The sequence below is a fragment of the Phyllobates terribilis genome, unplaced genomic scaffold (assembly GCF_046119375.1).
Source record: "Phyllobates terribilis strain yellow unplaced genomic scaffold, ASM4611937v1 Scaffold_12__6_contigs__length_324123572, whole genome shotgun sequence".
Lineage (NCBI taxonomy): Eukaryota > Metazoa > Chordata > Amphibia > Anura > Dendrobatidae > Phyllobates > Phyllobates terribilis.
The window spans coordinates 148,977,208-148,996,569 of NW_027362772.1; the positions used below are offsets into that span (position 1 = coordinate 148,977,208).

General features: G+C 41.1%; 1 protein-coding gene across 2 annotated transcripts in view; it reads left to right on the forward strand.

Annotated features, from left to right (window-relative positions):
- Positions 1-7,892: 7,892 nt before the first annotated feature.
- SYT5 (synaptotagmin 5) overlaps positions 7,893-19,362 on the forward strand; it is a 432,097-nt gene continuing 420,627 nt past the window's right edge. Inside the window, exon 1 of one of the 2 annotated variants that reach the window (XM_073656362.1) lies at positions 7,893-7,915. In XM_073656362.1, the coding sequence (XP_073512463.1) occupies positions 7,908-7,915 (8 nt within the window). In that variant the 5' untranslated portion in view covers positions 7,893-7,907. Of the gene's footprint in view, positions 7,916-11,398; positions 11,676-19,362 lie in introns of those variants that run through there. The other variant, XM_073656363.1, reaches the window with a different exon arrangement.

Genomic DNA, 19,362 nt, shown 5'->3' on the forward strand with positions numbered 1-19,362 from the left:
TTAGCTCCTAGCTCCTACAGAGCTCCTTGCTGTTACTTTCTCTTGCTCTCACTCTGACTCTGACTGTTCTCTGACTCACTCAACCCTGCCCCAGATCCAGTTTATAAGGGCAGAATTCTCCCCTCTCAGGATTGGGGCAGGAGGATGTTGCATGTTTAAGGGATCCTGACCAGGAAACCTCCCACTTGCTCTCCGACGTAATATCTCTATTACTGTGGTGACCAGACCCCTGGGGTGCCACACATGGCTCTTGTAAGGGGCATTGCAGTTCCTCATAATTTTTGGAAAGCCTTCTATTCACTGCTTAGGCCAACAGTGCACGGGAGACTCAGTTGCTCTAAATGGAAAAAAAGGTTTAGTTAACGCCCTCTGACCTCCATGTCATTTCCAAGGGGCATTGGATTGGTCGAAATTTTTGGTAGGCATTGCACTCACTGTATGCCCTATAACTGTGTAGCCGAACCGCTCATTTTGTTACAGAAACATATCCTACAAGACATATCTGGTTGACTGGCCTGATATTGATGTGAATGGTCCCTGTTCCTCCTGCTCTTTCTCCTTTGCCACTACCTCATCCATCATTTATCACCTGAAGCTTTTTTTTAACGGGAGTCATAGAACTTGGATAGTAGCAGGAAAACATCCAGCAATCCTCGGAGGAGGTAGGATATGCGCCAAAACGCTGACCACCTCAGGCCTAGCCGCTACTACATACATGCGCTTGCATTGCAACAAAACAAAGCAGATGCTAACTTCTATCATCCTCATCATGCTCCTCACCTTGGCACTCTCAACTCCCCTGATGGAGAAGCCAGGGCCCACCGGAGGAGTCTGATAGTCCGGTGGGCTCGGCCAATGCTGCCCTAAAGCAGGCCAGGTTAAGAAAAGTGTGGGAAAGGTTACCGGGACAAATAGGGGTGGCTGGGGACCGAGTATGGACACCCGGCCACCCCCTGGAGGCTGGGGAGCAAGCGGGGACACCTGGCCACCAGGCGGCTGGGGACTGAGTATGGATACCAGGCCGCCGACACAACCATGGCGTGGTGGCCAGATTCCGCCTCCACATGCCTAAAAGGCCCAATTTAAAGTGCAAGCAAGCAAGCAGTATGGTATTGCAGCCTGGGGGTGGGTGAGTGGCAGGCTGCATACTTGCGCTTGCATTGCAAGGAATGGGAGAGGTACAATTGAACACTGCCCTGGGACAAGGACTTGAATGGGGATCGTTGCAAGTCTGCAACGACAGGTGCAAGGTGGGAGGCATCTTCGCATGTACCATGAACAGGGGTTTGGCATGCACACACTACAGCGGAATAGGCTCTCCTTCCCACTAAATGCACTGGGGAGGGCACAGGTAATGTTTTGGTATACGCGCTTAATCTTATCTATAAGGCACACCAGGACAAATATGGGCGGCTGGGGACTGAGTATGGATACCTCGCTGCCGAAGCAGCCATGAGGTAGTGGCCAACTTCGGCCTCCTCCAAACTAAAAGGCCCCATTTCAAGTGCAAGCTAGCAGTATGGAATTGCAGTCTGGGGGTGGGTGGGTGGCAGGCTGCACACTTACACTTGCATTAAAAGAAAACATAGCAGATGCTAACTTCTGTCATCATCATCATGCTCCTCACCTTGGCACTCTCAACTCCACCGATGGAGAAGTCAGGGCCCACCGGAGGAGTCTGGTTCTCTGGTGGGCTCGTCCAATGCTGCCTAAAGCAGGCCGGGCTAAGAAAAGTGTGTGGGGGGATGTTCCAAGGAGAAATAGGGGTGGCTGGGGACCGAGTATGGACACCCGGCCGCCGGGCGGCTGGGGACTGAGTATGGATTCCAGGCCGCCAACACAGCCATGACGTGGTGGCCAGATTCCGCCTCCACATGCCTAAAAGGCCCAATTTCAAGTTCAAGCAAGCAAGCAGTATGGTATTGCAGCCTGGGGGTGGGTGGGTGGCAGGCTGCATACTTGAGCTTGTATTGCAAGGAATGGGGGAGGTACAATTGAACACTGCCCTGGGACTAGAACTTGCATGGGGATAGTTGCAAGTCTGCATCTTCTGATGCGGTAAGGATCACTTATGATGCGCACACTTTTAGACAGTGACCTGGGAGTCAGAGATGCTTCCAGGGGTCTTCCCCATGCTGTTCCCTTGTCTTTTCAGCACTTTATGCATGTGTCACACAGCACATGGCCAGATAAGGTTGTAAAATGTTAAAATGACATTTCACGGTGAATGCATTTGTCATAGTTGAAAGCAATACAAAAGTGCAAAAATGCATAAAAAATGCTACTTGTGATCATAGCCGAAGGTGTGGAGGAGTATTTTTGTTTTTGGTCATTTATTTTAACTTATACACAAGTCTTTACCCTGGAAAGGATGTTCCTTAACATATTTCACAGGAAAAAAGTTTCACTTTAGTTTTTGAACGTTATATTGTGAGCCTGTAAAAGTGGCTTAATACCTCTGACCACGTTGTTGACAGCAGTGACCTGGGGGTCAGAAATGCTTCCTAGGGCGATCCCCATGCTGTCCCCATGTCATTTGAGCACTGTCACTATCATTTTGGGCACTTGTTAGGCTTTTAAAAGACTGCCGGGGGTGCCACCGCAAAAATGCTCGAGTCTCCCATAGACTAACATTGGGCTCGTTGCTCGGGTCGAGCACCCGAGTATCACGGCGAGCTCGGCCCGAGCTTCGAGCACCCGAGAATTTTAGTGCTCGCTCAACACTAGTAATTACTATTATCGTATTAAACTTACTACTATAGGTGTAATATTTTACCTAATTTAACTGTAGCCCACAATGTTATGTGTATCAAGGAAATCGTCCATCCCTTTTTTGAAAGCTGTTATAGTGTCAGCCATTACTACCTCTTGTGGTAGGGGATTCCAAAACCCAACTGCTCTGACTGTAAAGAACCCTTTCCTATTTCGGTGCCGGAATCGCCTTTCTTCCACCCGTAATATGTGCCCCCTGGTCCTTAGTATGGTCTTTGAAAGGAATAAGTCATGTGCTAGTCCTTTGTACTGACCACACATATATTTATACATGTAAATGAAATCTCCTCTGAGGTGCCGTTTTTCTAAGCTAAACAGACTCAAATTTTTCAACCTCTCAGCATATGAGAGGCCTTCCATCCCTTGTAATAATCTAGTTGCCCGCCTTGGAACTGACTCTAACTTCTGAATATCTTTTTAAAATGTGGAACCCAAAACTGGATCCCATATTCCAGATGTAACCTCACCAGTGCTTTATGAAGGGGTAACAGTACCTTGGGATCGCAGAATTTTATTTCTCTTTTTATACATCCTAAAATTTTATACATCCTAAAATCTTGTTTGCTTTTGCAGCTGCTGCCTGACATTGAGTACTGCTGCTCAGTTTAATTGTAACCAGAATACCCAAGTCCTTCTCCTGTTCTGTAGTCCCGAGTATACTCCCATTTAATGTGTATGCAGCAACAGGATTACTCCATCCTAGGTGCATTACTCTACATTTATCTACATTAAACCTCATCTGCCAAGTGTTTGCCCATTCAGTCATCTTATCTAGATCGTTCTGCAATATCGCAATGTCAAGATCAGATTTTAATATCCTACATAGTTTGGTGCCGTCAGTAAAAACTGACACTTTACTCTCAATCCCATCCACTAAGTCATTAATAAAGAGGTTAAAAAGAATCGGTCCTAGCACCGATCCCTGGGGCACCCCACTGCTGACTATGTCCCATTTAGAGAATGTAGCATTTATGACGACCCTTTGGTTCCTATCATTTAGCCAATTCCTTACCCATCTGCATATAGTTCCCCCAAGTCCTTGCTTCTGTAGCTTCAGTATAAGGCTGTTATGTGGTACAGTATCAAATGCCGTTGCAAAGTCCAGATAAATCACATCCGTCACATTACAAACACTCAGATTTGCACTTACCTCCTCATAGATCCCCAATATGTTGGTTAGACATGACCTCTTTTTCATGATTATCATTTATCATATTATTCTCTGCGATATAACTCTGCAGGTCATCTATTATGATGCCCTCAAAAACTTTGCACACTACTGATGTCAGTCTTACCGGACGGTAGTTACCTGGATCCACCTTCTTACCTTTCTTAAATATCAGTACCACATCAGCCATCCTCCAATCCTGTGGCACTACCCCTGTTACAAGAGAGTCTAAGAATATGAGACACAGCGGTTTGTCAATTACAGAGCTTAATTCCCTCAGTATCTGTGGATGAATACCATCTGAGCTGGGGGATTTGTCAATGTTTAATTTGCTCAGACGAGGGCGTATTTCTTTTTGTGCTTATCTAGTTATATTAGGTGGTGAACTTTGATTTTTGCCCTGCTGAAAGATCCCTAGAACGGACGGTTTGTTGGTGAACATGAATGAAAAGTGCCTGTTTAATATCTCAGCCTTTTCTTTGTCCTCTATAATTATCTTGTTGTTATCCTTTTTTAAGGGGTCGATACCATCTGTTTTTTTATTTTTGGCATTGATGTATGTATAAAACGTTTTGGGATTTATTTTAATGTCCCTGGCGATTTGCTGCTCTGTAGATAATTTAGCTAGCTTGACTTCTTTTTTACATTTCTTATTTAGTTGTTTATACTCCTGAAATGCTATTTCTGTATTCTCGGCCTTCAAGATTTTGAATGCCCTTTGTTTTTGTCTTATTAAACTTTGTACCGTCTTATTTATCCATAATGGTTTCTTTTTATTCCTGGACATTTTATTACGAGAGGGTATAAATTTTGTAAATTTTCCACAGGATTCTAGTAGCATTTCCTTAAACATGTCCCATTTACGTTCGGTCCCAGCCTACACGATTAAGCTCTTCCCTTAATTTGTTGAAATCAGCTTTCCTAAAAGATCCAGTTTTTTGCACTTCCTTTTTGAAATGCTTTATTGAATATTACGTTGAAACTTACCATGTTACGGTCGCTGTTTCCCAAATGCTCCCGGACCTGTAGATCTGAAACAGTATCTGGTCTATTTGATAGAACCAGATCCAACATATTACCTCCCCTGGTTGGTTCATCTACCAGCGGAGAGAGGTAATTATCCTGAACTGTGGATAAGATCTTGCAGCTTTAAGCACAACTGGATGATTCTATATCCCATTGAATATCTGGATAGTTAAAATCCCCCATAATAAGGACCCTATTAGTATTTGCTGCCTTTTTAATTTGTTCCAGCATTTTGTCCTCTACCAGTTCAGCTATATTAGGAGGCTTTTAACAAACTCCAATTAAAAGCTTTCCATTATGGCCATCCCCATCCACATTAACCCAGACTGAATCTACATTGTCACAGCGCCCCCGAAAATGTGGTCACTGAGCACAGCTTTTAAGTTGGATTTTACAAAAATACACACCCCTCCACCTGTTTTGTCTTTCCTGTCCTTTCTAAATGTAGTGTATCCTTCCATGTTTGTCACACAATCATGACTTTCATCCAGCCAGGTTTCCGTAATACCCACCACATCATATTCCGTGACCGACATGAGAGTCTCCAGTTCAGCAATTTTGTTTGCAAGACTTCTTGCATTTGCCAGCAAAAATGTAATACCATTAGCACATTTGTTACTCCTATTGAGCTCCCTACTTTCCTTGCGTATCCCACCCCACCCCCTAGATCCTATATAGCCCCTGCTGTCCCACCCTCTTGGTCTACTCTATCCCCTTATTAGCATGAATACCCTCCCTCCCCCAGATCCTAGTTTAAAAGCCCCTACATCTGTCTGACCATTTTTCCCTTAGCATAGCTGCACACTCCCCATTAAGATGCAGCCCATCCCTACTGTAGAGCCTGTAGCCGACAGCAAAGTTAGCCCAGTTCTCCATGAACCCAAACCACTCCTTCCTGCACTAATTTCTGAGCCACTTATTTATCTCCCTAAGCTCCCGCTGTCTGTCTAGTGACGCTCGCGGCACCGGTGGTGTTTCTAAAAACACCACTTAGTTCTGAAAACTCCACATTAGAAAATCTATTTTTTTCTGGTACTACCGTGCTACAGAAACCATGCCACATTTCAGCTTTTAATTATTTTGTGTTAGTATTGTCCTCTAGCCAGGAGTCCACATTTCACAATCTAAATTTTTTGTGCTAATAGCCTGGTCCAGAAATCAGGCCACATTTCAGCATATAAATATTTTGTGCTAATATTGTGCTCCATCCAGGAGTCCAAATTTCTGAATCTAAATTGGTTGTGCTAAAAGCAAGGTTCTGAAATCAGGCCACATTTCAGCATTGAACAGGGCTTGGAGCAGTATTTCTAGTATTTCTTTCTTTAATCAGCAACCTGTCAGATGAATGACAGGTGTAGGCCTGGAGCTCTTAAAGCTCTGCCAAATTCAGGCAACACACATGATGGAGACTCAACTTAGAGACCAAACATTTCCAAGAAATATGGACAGATACCACTAAAGTGGCATCAATTTTTATTTATCTATTTTACTCGCTTACAGTAGTCAGCCCCTGCCTTTCCCAATGTTCCGGGTGAACAACTGAAATATTTCGTGACTGATTAATTTAAACAGTCACGTAAAAAATAAAATACACAAACAAGTTATGCACATTCGTTTATAAGCTGATTGATATGTAACTTTCTGTCCAAGAAATGTCACCTACAATCAGGATTTGTTAGATTTTCAAAACACAACATATATTGCGAATCATGAAAACGTGCAAAAATGTTAACTCCTGCATGGACCTGCCAACAATCCGGAGGCAGATTTAATTAAATGCTAATGAATTCAAGCATTTGATCATTCCCTCAGAGCTGTATTAAGCTGTCCTGCAAATTCAGACATTCATCTACATGGCAAAATGTTATGTTGTACCTGCAAGCAATAACCACTAGAGGGCACAATCAGTCAATGACTTGCTGTATAACAAAAGCAAGGGGAGCTTATTATCTCTGTGAAAGGTGTCAATGGCTTGTCTTTGTGACAGTGAGTCAACATCACATGTAATGACACATGGGAGCTGACACCAGTGTTGTAGGAAACAGTTACTATTGCCTACATATAATGACAGGGAGGAGATTTGCTACACTAAAGATAATGTACATGGATTGCCCAGGATACACAGGTTATACTGTATATATCATTGATCTATGGTTGTATACGCTGCACTGACCATTGTACCTATAACAGCAAATGAAACAACTTGGTAAGTGAAGTAGACGAACATGCCGGCAAAGAATGGCTTGTAGGTTTCTTAACAATATACCCAACATGCGACAAATAGTGATATCCTGCTATAGATGTAATTAACATCTTAGTCTGTCTGCTCCGGCTTCAGCAGGGAACGGAGGACGCCTCTTCCTGCTGTTCTGACACTTGGGCAGCATTTCATTATAATTTAAATGTCACTCCTTTAATTGTGAGGAAGTCTTTACTTTATCTCTCCCACTAATTGCAATGTACTTTGAATGTAATTTATTAATCATATGTTGAAGGAGCAGAAAAGAATGGAGTCCAACTGTTATGTTGTATTTCTAAAAATGCCGCTCAACAATGAAAATTCAAATATTACTGTGTCATCATGTATGTGTATTGGCACTCCTCTACTAGCACATTGGACCTCCTTTAGCCTTCAGGACTGCAGCAATTGATTGTTGCCTCGATTCTACTAGAAACATTTTGCATGAGTATTGCCCCAATTGGGAGCGGAGTTACTGCAAATCAGTTGGAGTTACTGACATGCACTGAAAAGAATGTTCTACCTTGTTCCAGATATTCTCTATGAAATTAAAATCTGGAGACTGTGAAGGCAAGAATAATTCAGTGAGATATTCCCAGAAGTATCCATGACTATACAGCCCTTGTGAAATGCTGCATTGTTCTCCTGAACGTGTCCTTCTCCTAAATAGCTGCGAAGAAGGGATCAACTTAGTCAGCCACAATGTTTAGGTAAGTCCTACTTTCCAAATGTCCATCCAAATGTATCAGAGGACTTAGGGTGTGACATGAAAACATTTCCCATATTCCCCACATTAATTCTCCACCAGCCTAAATTGTTGGCACATCACGAGAGGGGTGACGTGCACATTTGAGCCTTTAGTTCTTTGGTGCTGATATTCTGCTCCATCCAGGGGTTGACATTGTAAAATCAAAATTTTTGTTGCTACTACCGGGCTATATAAATCAGGCCACATATGAGCTTGTAATTGTTTTACACTGAGATTCTGCTCTATCCAGGGCTTCACATTAGAAAATCAAATATTTTCTGGTACTACCGTGCTACAGAAACCATGCCACATTTCAGCTTTTAATTATTTTGTGCTAGCATTGTTCTCTAGCCAGGAGTCCACATTTCACAATTTAAATTCTTTGTACTAATAGCATGGTCCAGAAATCAGGCCACATTTCAGTATATAAATATTTTATGCTAATATTGTGCTAAATCCAGGAGTCCAAATATCAGAATCTAAATTGGTTGTGCTAATAGCGTGGTCCTGAAACCAGGCCACATTTCAGCATTGGACAGGGCTTTGAGCAGCATTTCTAGCTTAAACTTTGATCAGTAACAGGTAGATGAGTGACAGGTGTAGGCCTGGTACTCTGAAAACCCTGCCAAATTCAGGCAACACACATGAAGGAGACCCAACTTGGAGACCAAACATTGCCAAGAAGGGATCAACTTGGTCAGCCACATTGTTTAGGTAAGTCATACTTTCCAAATTGTCCATCCACATGTATCAGAGGACCTAGGGTGTGACATGAAAACATTTCCCATATTCCCCACATAAATTCTCCACCAGCCTAAATTGTTGTCACGTCACGAGAAGGGTTCATTGATTGATTCATTAATGGTGCTTGCTACAATTTCTTATCTTCCAAGCTGCATGGTGCAAAAAGTCTCAATTCATCTTCCAACACAATCTATTTCCACTACTCAAAGATCCATTTTTTTAGCACTTTAGAATGGTCTTTCTGTTTCCCTTAAACAACAAGGGTACTCGAATTAATGATCTGCTGTTGTGGTCCATCAGTGTTATGGAATGAAGAGTTGTAACCTGCTAGTTGGAGCATCAGACTTGTAGCTGGCAGAAATTTTCTTGACCTGTCTTAACATGTTCATCGGATCGATTCTTGACATCCTCCTCTGACACCTTTCGTTGATGAGTTGTTTATGTTCGCAAGATCCCCTTTTGCTGTATAATTTTTCCTCAATTACACCATTCTCTGTACTCTCTTAACATTGTTACAGCATTGATAAACTCCACAATGTTGACATTTTTGAATCACTTCAATCAAGTAGTTTAGTACTCCTGACCAGGCCTTTGTCACAGTCTTGGAGATCGCTTAATTAGCCAATTCTAGTGGATCCGCTCTGAAACTGAGTGAAAATGTTGCACTCCTGGATCACATGTTTAATAGAAGGGGACTTGACACCTTATTGTTTATACTGTACAGGATGAGCGCACTCATTGTTTACAATGTATGGGATGCGTGCACTCACCAGGCAAGGAGGTGGGGGGGATTTGAGGGAGAACAATGGCACGCCACCCACGCACCAGTATAGTGGAGGGTGACCACTGCTGCACTAACCTGCACATTTTTGCTCATCTGCTTTTGCTTCACCAACCTGTGGCTGGTACTCCTGCCACATTCACTGCCCATATCAAAGCAATAGACAGAGATATATGTCATAATGTATGTGGCACCAAGTCAAGGGGGTCAGTTTTCACCACTCTCTGTTCACTCCAATTCCTGCAACATTCAGCGCTCACATTGAAGAGCTGTAAAAGAATGAATGGCGTGATGGGAGCATTTGCAAGTACAAGGAGCTTCATACTTAGCAGCTCCAGTGCTAAGTGCTCCTGCTGCCCAAGCACATGGTGGAGGTGGATGGTATATGTAGACTGCAATTGTCCTGGGACAAGAACTCTGCTACTGTGAGCAGCCTGCGGGGCCTAAACATGCTATCATGGCTTGCAGTGTCTCCGGACTCATCTCCAATCGAGCACATCTGGGTCGTCATTGGTCGACAATTGCATAGAAGCTGCCAGCAGCAGATCTTGATCATTTGCCCAAGTGTATTCAGAGCGGCAAAATCATCCTCAGAAGACCATTAATAACCTCACTGATTGCAGCCAAGGTTGTAAGTGCGAGGATTTGTGCGTTAATACTCCAAACTGAATAAATGGAGATGTTTTGAAAATTTTGTTTCCATTCTTTCACCATTTATACATCGTTAACATATCAATTCATCCTGTGATTTCCACAACTTTCCCTTTTTAGTGTTGCAATCTCAATGTTGATGAGTGCATATATAGCACAGATGTGTTTCTTACCTTTCCTTTCCGTTCATAAGTGGCATTAGAATAAATTTTTTGAAAAAAAAATTGTGTTATGAGATTATAAAATTTTGTCCCCCAAAATCTGATCATCTCTTGACACTTATTTTGGGATGTCTTGATCATTTTCATGCATGATAATGCCCCGTCTCATGCTGCACATAACACATCTGCATCTCTGGCTGCTATGGGCATAAAAGGGGACAAACTTATGGTGTGGCACCCATGCTTCCCTGACCTCAACCCCATTGAGAACCTCTGGAGCATCATCAAAAGGCGTGTCTATGATGACGGGAGGCAGTTCACATCTAAGCAACAGCTCTGGGAGGGTATTCTGTCCTCATGCAAAACAATTGAAGCAGAAACCATCCAAAACCTGACAAATTCAATGGACGAGAGAGTTCAGAAGCTCCTTTCGAACAAGGGGTCCTATGTGCAAATGTAACATCACCTAGAATAAAGTTTTGAGTTGAAAACTGTATGATTTTAGTTTGTAATAACCTGCTAATGCTTATAATTTCAAAAATGACCATTTTTTTGTTCTTTATTAAAATGAAAAGGTTGAAAACTCTGCCGTACATAATAATTTGGAACATGCATTTTGAGTGCAGTTTGAGTTTTTTATTTTTTTAAAAATATACTGTTATCATAGGCAGTTTGTACAAAAACCTTTCAATTGTACTCTAATAGTTATTTGACTGGAAAATTACAATGACTGCAATTCATATAGGTAATTTGGGAAAATCTGAGAAAATATTATTTGCATAATAATTTGGAACACAGTGTATATATTTCAGTGAATTAACCAAAAAAGTAAAATTCAGATAAAAAATGGAATTCACTATAGTCTGTGATAAATGGCACACTGGGCTCTACTATATCTGAAAACCCAGCTCTGCTTCATCTGCTAGGCAGGAGGTGTCTGGACTATGGCAGGTCTGCAGGATAAATACATGAGGTGTGGCAGGGTATGAGCACACACAGAGAATGCAGGGAAGTTGTTAGCAACAGTTTGCATTGGGATTTGAAAGCTTCCTCCATTCTCACCACCCTGCCTGTTGCAGGCAGATGGAAGAGTCCTTCTGATAAAGAAGATTCCTGGCTGTGTATGTGTTTGTCTCCACCTCCCAGGCTTGCTGGGGCTCCACCTTAGCCAAACAACTCTGTTCTCACTGCTCTGTTCAGCACTGTGAGCTGTGGACAGCTCCCTCCACCAACACAAAGGAGACATTCAGCACCTAGGAGTGCTGGACACAGGCTGAGGCTTCCTGCTTTGGGTTCACTTTGGCCTCTCTTCCCTTTCCTTGCTTTGACTTGCTGATTAGCTTGGAAGAAGGACAAACGAACTTGGAAGAAAAGGCTGAGAACAGGTAAGGAGATCTCCTTATACTCCACAGCTCTTCTGTGTAGGAATAGATTGGTGATTTACAGTATTTTTTTTTTTGCAAAAAAAGACACTTGTGACATTGAAACAATGGAAGAATTCTATATAAACGTATAGCTCTATGGCACCAATGTATGGAGTCCAGCCTTCTTCTTCTTCTATTTATGGTATAGTGTAGGATGGGTGCTTTAACATTAACCCTTTCTTGTAACAGCAGCTCTGTCTTATGTGTTTATTCCCATGGAATTGGAATGTTTATGCTTTAGAACATAAATATTTACGTTAGAGAAACTGTCAACAATGCAACATGTGGCTCTTCAAATTCTAGAACAACAAGTCTAAACATTCACTTCCAGGTGAAGATTAATGGTCATAAATGGCATTATAGCTAATGAGGATTCTGAGGCTTGTAGTTCTCTATGAACTGGAAGTCACCTTTCCGCTAAAGTGTGATGATAGATGCCTATAAATAAGGTGCGGCTTTGAAGGTGATGTCAAACTGCAATTCTTCTCACATCACCGGATTGATGATGTGTTGATGAGTATTGCAGCATCTGATATCACTCGAGGATAACACTGTATCTGATTGCCTTCCCTTATCTCCCATTTGTTACAATCTGATGCTTAAGTTTGAGGAGCTGAGGATGAAGAAGAGACCTTTAAAGTTTGCAGCTTGTTGACATCATTTACCTCCATGTGCTTTATTGGTTGTGGTCAAGTTTTCTTTATAGTTCTTGGTTTTCACAACAGGTGAATGTTCATATAGTGACATTATACAACATGTAACAGTGTCCTTTACCTATCCAGATCTGGGTTGATAACCGTCCAGAAATTCCTGGACAGTCCATAAAAATAAGGCATTATTTCTTCTCTGTCTGTAAATAATTTTTTTAAGGCATCCGTGATTTTTTATCTTATTCAGGTGATTTTGACTGTAATTATCATCATTTTACAATTCATGGTGAATGCAGCTTCATATCAGAATTACGTGCTGTAGACATATCTCATTTATAATATGGTTTTCCAAAAATATTGTGATTTTTTTTGTATAAAAAATAAAGTCATGTTGGGAACCCTGATCCAAATTCTGAGTATCAAAGATTATATATGTGAAAAGTGCTATCAAGTGAAAGCACGAGAAAGGCAAAGACTAAATGCAAGCGTTAATATTAAATTACTATCAGTTCTGAAACTAAGAGATAAATATTTAATGAACTGGTGGTCACAGATGGAAAATGGTCCCAGCGCAAGAACAACATATGGGCCCTTTGCAGTCCATAATGAACAATTCCACCTGTTTTCGAGGCGCCCTCTTACCTCTTGAGCCCTTGTGTGGCTGCACAGGTTGCACCAATGGTATGTCCACCCCTGATTTAATGGGTATTTAATGCAGAAATCCTACCGGTTAACAAGATTTCTATCCATGTCACACTTTTGAGAAGTGACTGTTCTTTAATATCACTGCTTTCTTTTATTTTCTATGACATGCCACAGGTATTCATTAGAAAGCGTCTTTGTTCTTGAAGGGTTAAGCGTTTGCATTGTGTCGCACCTGTGTGCATTCACCTACTGCTGCTTTCAGGTGTGCTCTTGTAGAGGGAACCAAGCAATCCCTTGTTTATGAGTTGATGGTGGAAATTGCTGGCAGATACCTCGATTATCTGATTTGTTTCCATGACTTCACTAGAATATGTGGCTGAAAACGCATTCCAAGCTTCGATATGACTAATGAAAAATATACTGGTATCTCGCTGCCCAAATACTGATTTGTGGATACATAGATCTTTGTGCATTATGTAACCAGCAGCCATAAAGATACAATATAATTGTAGCATATACAATGTATACTATGGAATTCATTTGAGACTCCCGGAGGGGGGACTTATGCTTCATGCGGACAAATTCTATGTGTTATTCACAATGAAAAATGGTATTCAATGAAGGCTATTGTGGTCTGAAGAATCTCTGCAAACCCTCTACACCCATTCATTTATACATCATGTTTCTTAGTGATCTGTCATGTTATAATATACTTTACAGCATACAAGAAAGCAAGGTTTGCTCCAAGTACTGTGTAAGAGAATCACCAGATATTCATTTGAAGCATGAATTGTGCTGAAAATGAGTAAAATATATACAGTTATGGCCGAAAGTGTTGTCACCCTTGAAATTATTCAAGAAAATGAATTATTTCTCATAGAAAATTACTGCAATTACAGATGTTTTGTTATACACATGATTATTCCCTTTGTGTGTATTGGAACAACACAAAAAAAATAGGAAAAAAGGCAAATTGGACATAATATCGTACAAAACCCCAAAAATGGGCCGGACAAAATTGTTGGCACCCTCAACTTAATATTTGATTGCACACCCTTTGGAATAAAAAACTGCAATCAATCGCTTCTTATAACCATCAACAAGCTTCTTACATCTCTCAACTGGAATTTTGGACCACTCTTCTTTTGCAAACTGCTCCAGGTCTCTCATATGTGAAGGCGTCTCCTCCCAACAGCAATTTTAAGATCTCTCCACAGGTGTTCAATGGGATTTAGATCCGGACTCATTGCTGCCACTTCAGGACTCTCCAGCGCTTTGTTTCCAACCATTTCTGGGAGCTTCTTGAAGTTTTTGGGGTCATTGTTCTGCTGGAAGACAATGACCTAGGTCATAAACCAACCAAAATCCTTTGGTAATCTTCAGATTTCATGATGCTTTAAACACATTCAAGCACCCAGTGACAGAGGCAGCAAAACAACCCCAAATCATATTTGAATCTCCACCATATGTGACTGTAGGTACTGTGTTCTTTTCTTTGTTGGCCTCATTCCGTTTTCGGTAACAGTAGAATGATGTGCTTTACCAAAAAGCTCTATCTTGTTCTCATCTGTCCAAAAGACACTTTACCAGAAGGATTTTGGCTTACTCACGTACATTTTGTCAAACTGCAGTTTAGCTCTTTTATATCTGTGTCAACAGTAGGGTCCTTCTGGGTCTCCTGCCATAGCATTTCATTTAGTTCTAATGTCGTTGGATAGTTTGCCCGACACTGATGCACCCTGAGCCTGCAGGACAGCTTGAATTTCTTTAGAACTTGATTGGGGCTGCTTATCCACTATCTGGACTATCCTACGTTGCAACCTTATATCAAGTTTTCTCTGCTGTCCATGTCCAGGGAGATTAGCTACAGTGCCATGAGTTGTAAACTTCTTGATTATGTTGCGCACCGTGGACAAAGGAACATCAAGATCTCTGGAGATGGACTTGTAACCCTGAGATTGTTGATATTGTTTAAAAATTTTGGTTCTCAAGTCCTCAGACAGTTCTCTTTTCCTCTTTCTGTTCTTCATGCGTAGTGTGGCACACACATACTAGTGATGAGTGCAAGTGCTCGTTACTTGAGTTTACCTAGGGTGCTTGGGTATGCACTCAGTATCGTGGGAGCTCGAGTGACATATTTGAGTACCTGCAGCCTCATGTTTCACGGCTGTTAGACAGCCACAAAACATGTGGGGATTACACGTGTTTGTCAGGCAATCTCCGCATGTTTTGTGGTTGTCTAAGCTGCAAAAATTAAGTCAACTTCTCCCCTTTCTATCTGGTTTCAGGTGTAATTTTCATATTGCCCACACCTGTTACTGGCCACAGGTGAGTGTGAATGAGCATCACATGCTGGAAACAAAGTTGTTTCCCCACAATTTTGGAAAGGTGCCAACAATTTTATCCGGCCCAATTTTGGAGTTTTATGTGAAATGATAGCCAATTTGTCTTTTTTTTCTATGTTTTTTTGTGTTGTTCCAATATACACAAAGGAAATAAACATGTGTATAACAAAATATGTGCAATTGCAATAATTGTATGAGAGAAATACTTTATTTTCTAGAACAATATCAAGGGTGCCAACACTTTCAGCCATGACTGTATATATATGTATACATAATACTAGCATCCCAAGTTCCGAAACAAATACGTTTCGGAAGCTAGAAAAGTGTGCTCTACATAATAAAAACTAACTCAAATTACCCATGTCTATTCACTTTCAGCCTTTTTACACGATAAACAACAAAGTTGTCATAATTAATAAATTAGTAAATGGCATTACTGAAAATAAAAATAAAATTTAGAAGATTACAGAGACGTTCGCCAATTCAAAAAGTGAATCGCCCAGGGCAGATCACGTGGAAATCTCTCTGTATGCTGCCCCTCTGGCCTACTGAAGTAATTGCAGCTGATGTTTTTCTCGGACTCACCTCAACATTAAGCTCTTTATGTAGTAAGTAGTGATGAGCAAGCATGTTCTGCTAACCCTTTCAGCGAGCATGCTCGGGTGCTCGCTGAGTATCTTCAGCGTGCTTGGATGTTATGTTTGAGTCTCTCCTGTGCATGATTTGTGACTGATTGACAGCTTTAATACATGTGAGGAATGCCAGTTTCTTAGGCAACCCTCACATGTATTAAAGCTGTCAAACAGTCGCAAATCATGAGCACGGAGTGACTCAAACTTAACACCTGAGCACGCTGAAGATACTTGGAAAACACCCGAGCATGCTCGTAAATCTCGAGTAATGCTCATCATTACTAGTAAGATTAACAATATATACAAAATGTCTCAGTGTAATTATTGGTCAAATGCAAAGCAACATGAATATAAGATGTGTGGATAACACCTTAAAAAAATAGTAACTATTTTGTTTTTTAAGGTTGGTTGCATGTTTTTCATCTACATTTGGCATATGCATCGGGAAAGCTTTGGTGCTTATGACAACCGTATCCATAAGACCCCATTCCAAAAGTGTGTCCTGTTGTGACAAAACCTGGCTTGTATTCATCGGCATACCTAGTATTTATCTGCTCAGTATCCTTTATTTTTATGATAGGAGCCTATGGGAGACATATGCTTTGGTCAGTGGTATATATTTGGACACACACCTCCGACAGAAGCCTTAAACGTGATGTAAAAAGATATTACTTCACATGCTAATGGTCCAATGGAGAGTGGCTGGCTTCAGTCATGCCATTATACAAGAGAGTATGCCATTTGTGAATGACTGTTACTACGGTAGGCCTGGTGTCTATTTACGCTGCTCCCCTGACTATTACTTTTTTGCATTTTTTAATATCCCATACGGTTCCATAGATATGGATCTTTTTATTTAGTGGTAATTTTTATGGTCTTTATAGTTGGGTGTGGCTCACAGGATCCTCTGGGGCGTGTCTTTACTCTTTATCCTGTGACCTATGACCGCTTCATAAAGACCCCAAAATTAGTACTAAATAAAAGTACTAAATCTATGGGACTGTATGGGATATTAGAAAATACAAAAAAGTACTAGTTAGAGGAGCAGCGGAAAAAAAGTAAGGGCAAAAATTGGTTGCTTTTCACCAGGTGAAAGGTCCTCATTACTGGTTTCCACAATTGATTACAATTGAGATGTAGGGCTGTAATCAATTATGAACAAAAGCACTCCCACTCCCAACCAAGAATACACAGTTTACGTGTCACACCACTGTCTCAGAAGAATGGATGGATATGACATACAGGACAGCACTGATCCGATGCAGACGAAGGCAGGATACACAGATATTTCATCCAATAACTCACTGGACCGTCAATAACTTATTCCAGCAATAACTCGCCTAGATAGTTCCCTTTTTTCCATCATCCTCCCTACTAATAACAAATACGCCCCATCCTGGTGTCTTAACAGTGTCATCCAGCTACTATCCATAATATTTTGTGTGCTCTGCTGCCAAACACCCCTGTAAGTAATCAGTGTCACCAAAAATAGTAGTAAAAAGCAAACATTGCCCTAAGTCTGCCAAGGTAATCCCTCAGAAATAAGTGTGCCAACCCGGATTCCATCATAGAGACTGGAACCGTTTCTCAAACAGGAAGAGCCCAAAGAGTGTCTATTACAGTAACTGTGGAAAGTTTTGTGCTTCAATGATGCCCAAACATTAGTAATGTCCACCTACTGATCCGAAAATAATTGTACCAATCAAAGATCCTTCATCGATCAAATCAGCTTATTGTGAACAAAAACAGGCCCAAAAGGCAATCATGTATATCTACTACATAATCTGTATGATACTGGCTATCATATGTATCTACTACATCCTCTGTATTTCGGCTATCATATGTATCTGCTCCGCCCTCTGTATGATACCAGCTATCATATGTATCTGCTACATCCTCCGTATAATACCGGCTATCATATGTATCTGCTACATCCTCCGTATAATACCAGCTATCATATGTATCTGCTCCATCCTCTGTATGATACCAGCTATCATATGTATCTGCTACATCCTCTGTATAATACCGGCTATCATATGTATCTCCTATATCCTCTGTATAATACCGGCTATCATATGTATCTGCTACATCCTCTGTATAATACCGGCTATCATATGTATCTGCTACATCCGCTGTATGATACCAGCTATCATATGTATCTGCTCCATCCTCTGTATGATACCAGCTATCATATGTATCTGCTACATCCTCTGTATAATACCGGATATCATATGTATCTGCTACATCCTCTGTATAATACCGGCTATCATATGTACCTGCTCCATCCTCTGTATAATACAGGCTATCATATGTATCTGCTACATCCTCTGTATAATACCGGCTATCATATGTACCTGCTCCATCCTCTGTATAATACCGGCTATAATATGTATCTGCTACATCCTCTGTATAATACCGGCTATCATATGTATCTGCTACATCCTCCGTATAATACCGGCTATCATATGTATCTGCTCCATCCTCTGTATGATACCAGCTACCATATGTATCTGCTACATCCTCTGTATAATACCGGTTATCATATGTATCTGCTACATCCTCTGTATAATACCGGCTATCATATGTATCTGCTACATCCTCCGTATAATACCGGCTATCATATGTATCTGCTCCATCCTCTGTATAATACCAGCTATCATTTATATCTGCTCCATCCTCTGTATGATACCAGCTACCATATGTATCTGCTACATCCTCTGTATAATACCGGCTATCATATGTATCTACTCCATCCTCTGTATGATACCAGCTACCATATGTATCTGCTACATCCTCTGTATGATACCAGCTATCATATGTATCTGCCACATCCTCTGTATAATACCGGCTATCATATGTATCTGCTACATCCTCTGTATAATACCGGCTATCATATGTATCTGCTACATCCTCTGTATAATACCGGCTATAATATGTATCTGCTACATTCTCTATATGATACCAGCTATCATATGTATCTGCTACATCCTCTGTATGATACCAGCTATCATATGTATCTGCTACATCCTCTGTATAATACCGGCTATCATATGTATCTGCTACATTTTCTATATGATACCAGCTATCATATGTATCTGCTACATCCTCTGTATGATACTGGCTTTCATATGTATCTGCTACATCCTCTGTATAATACCGGCTATAATATGTATCTGCTACATTCTCTATATGATACCAGCTATCATATGTATCTGCTACATCCTCTGTATGATACCAGCTATCATATGTATCTGCTACATCCTCTGTATAATACCGGCTATCATATGTATCTGCTACATTTTCTATATGATACCAGCTATCATATGTATCTGCTACATCCTCTGTATGATACTGGCTTTCATATGTATCTGCTACA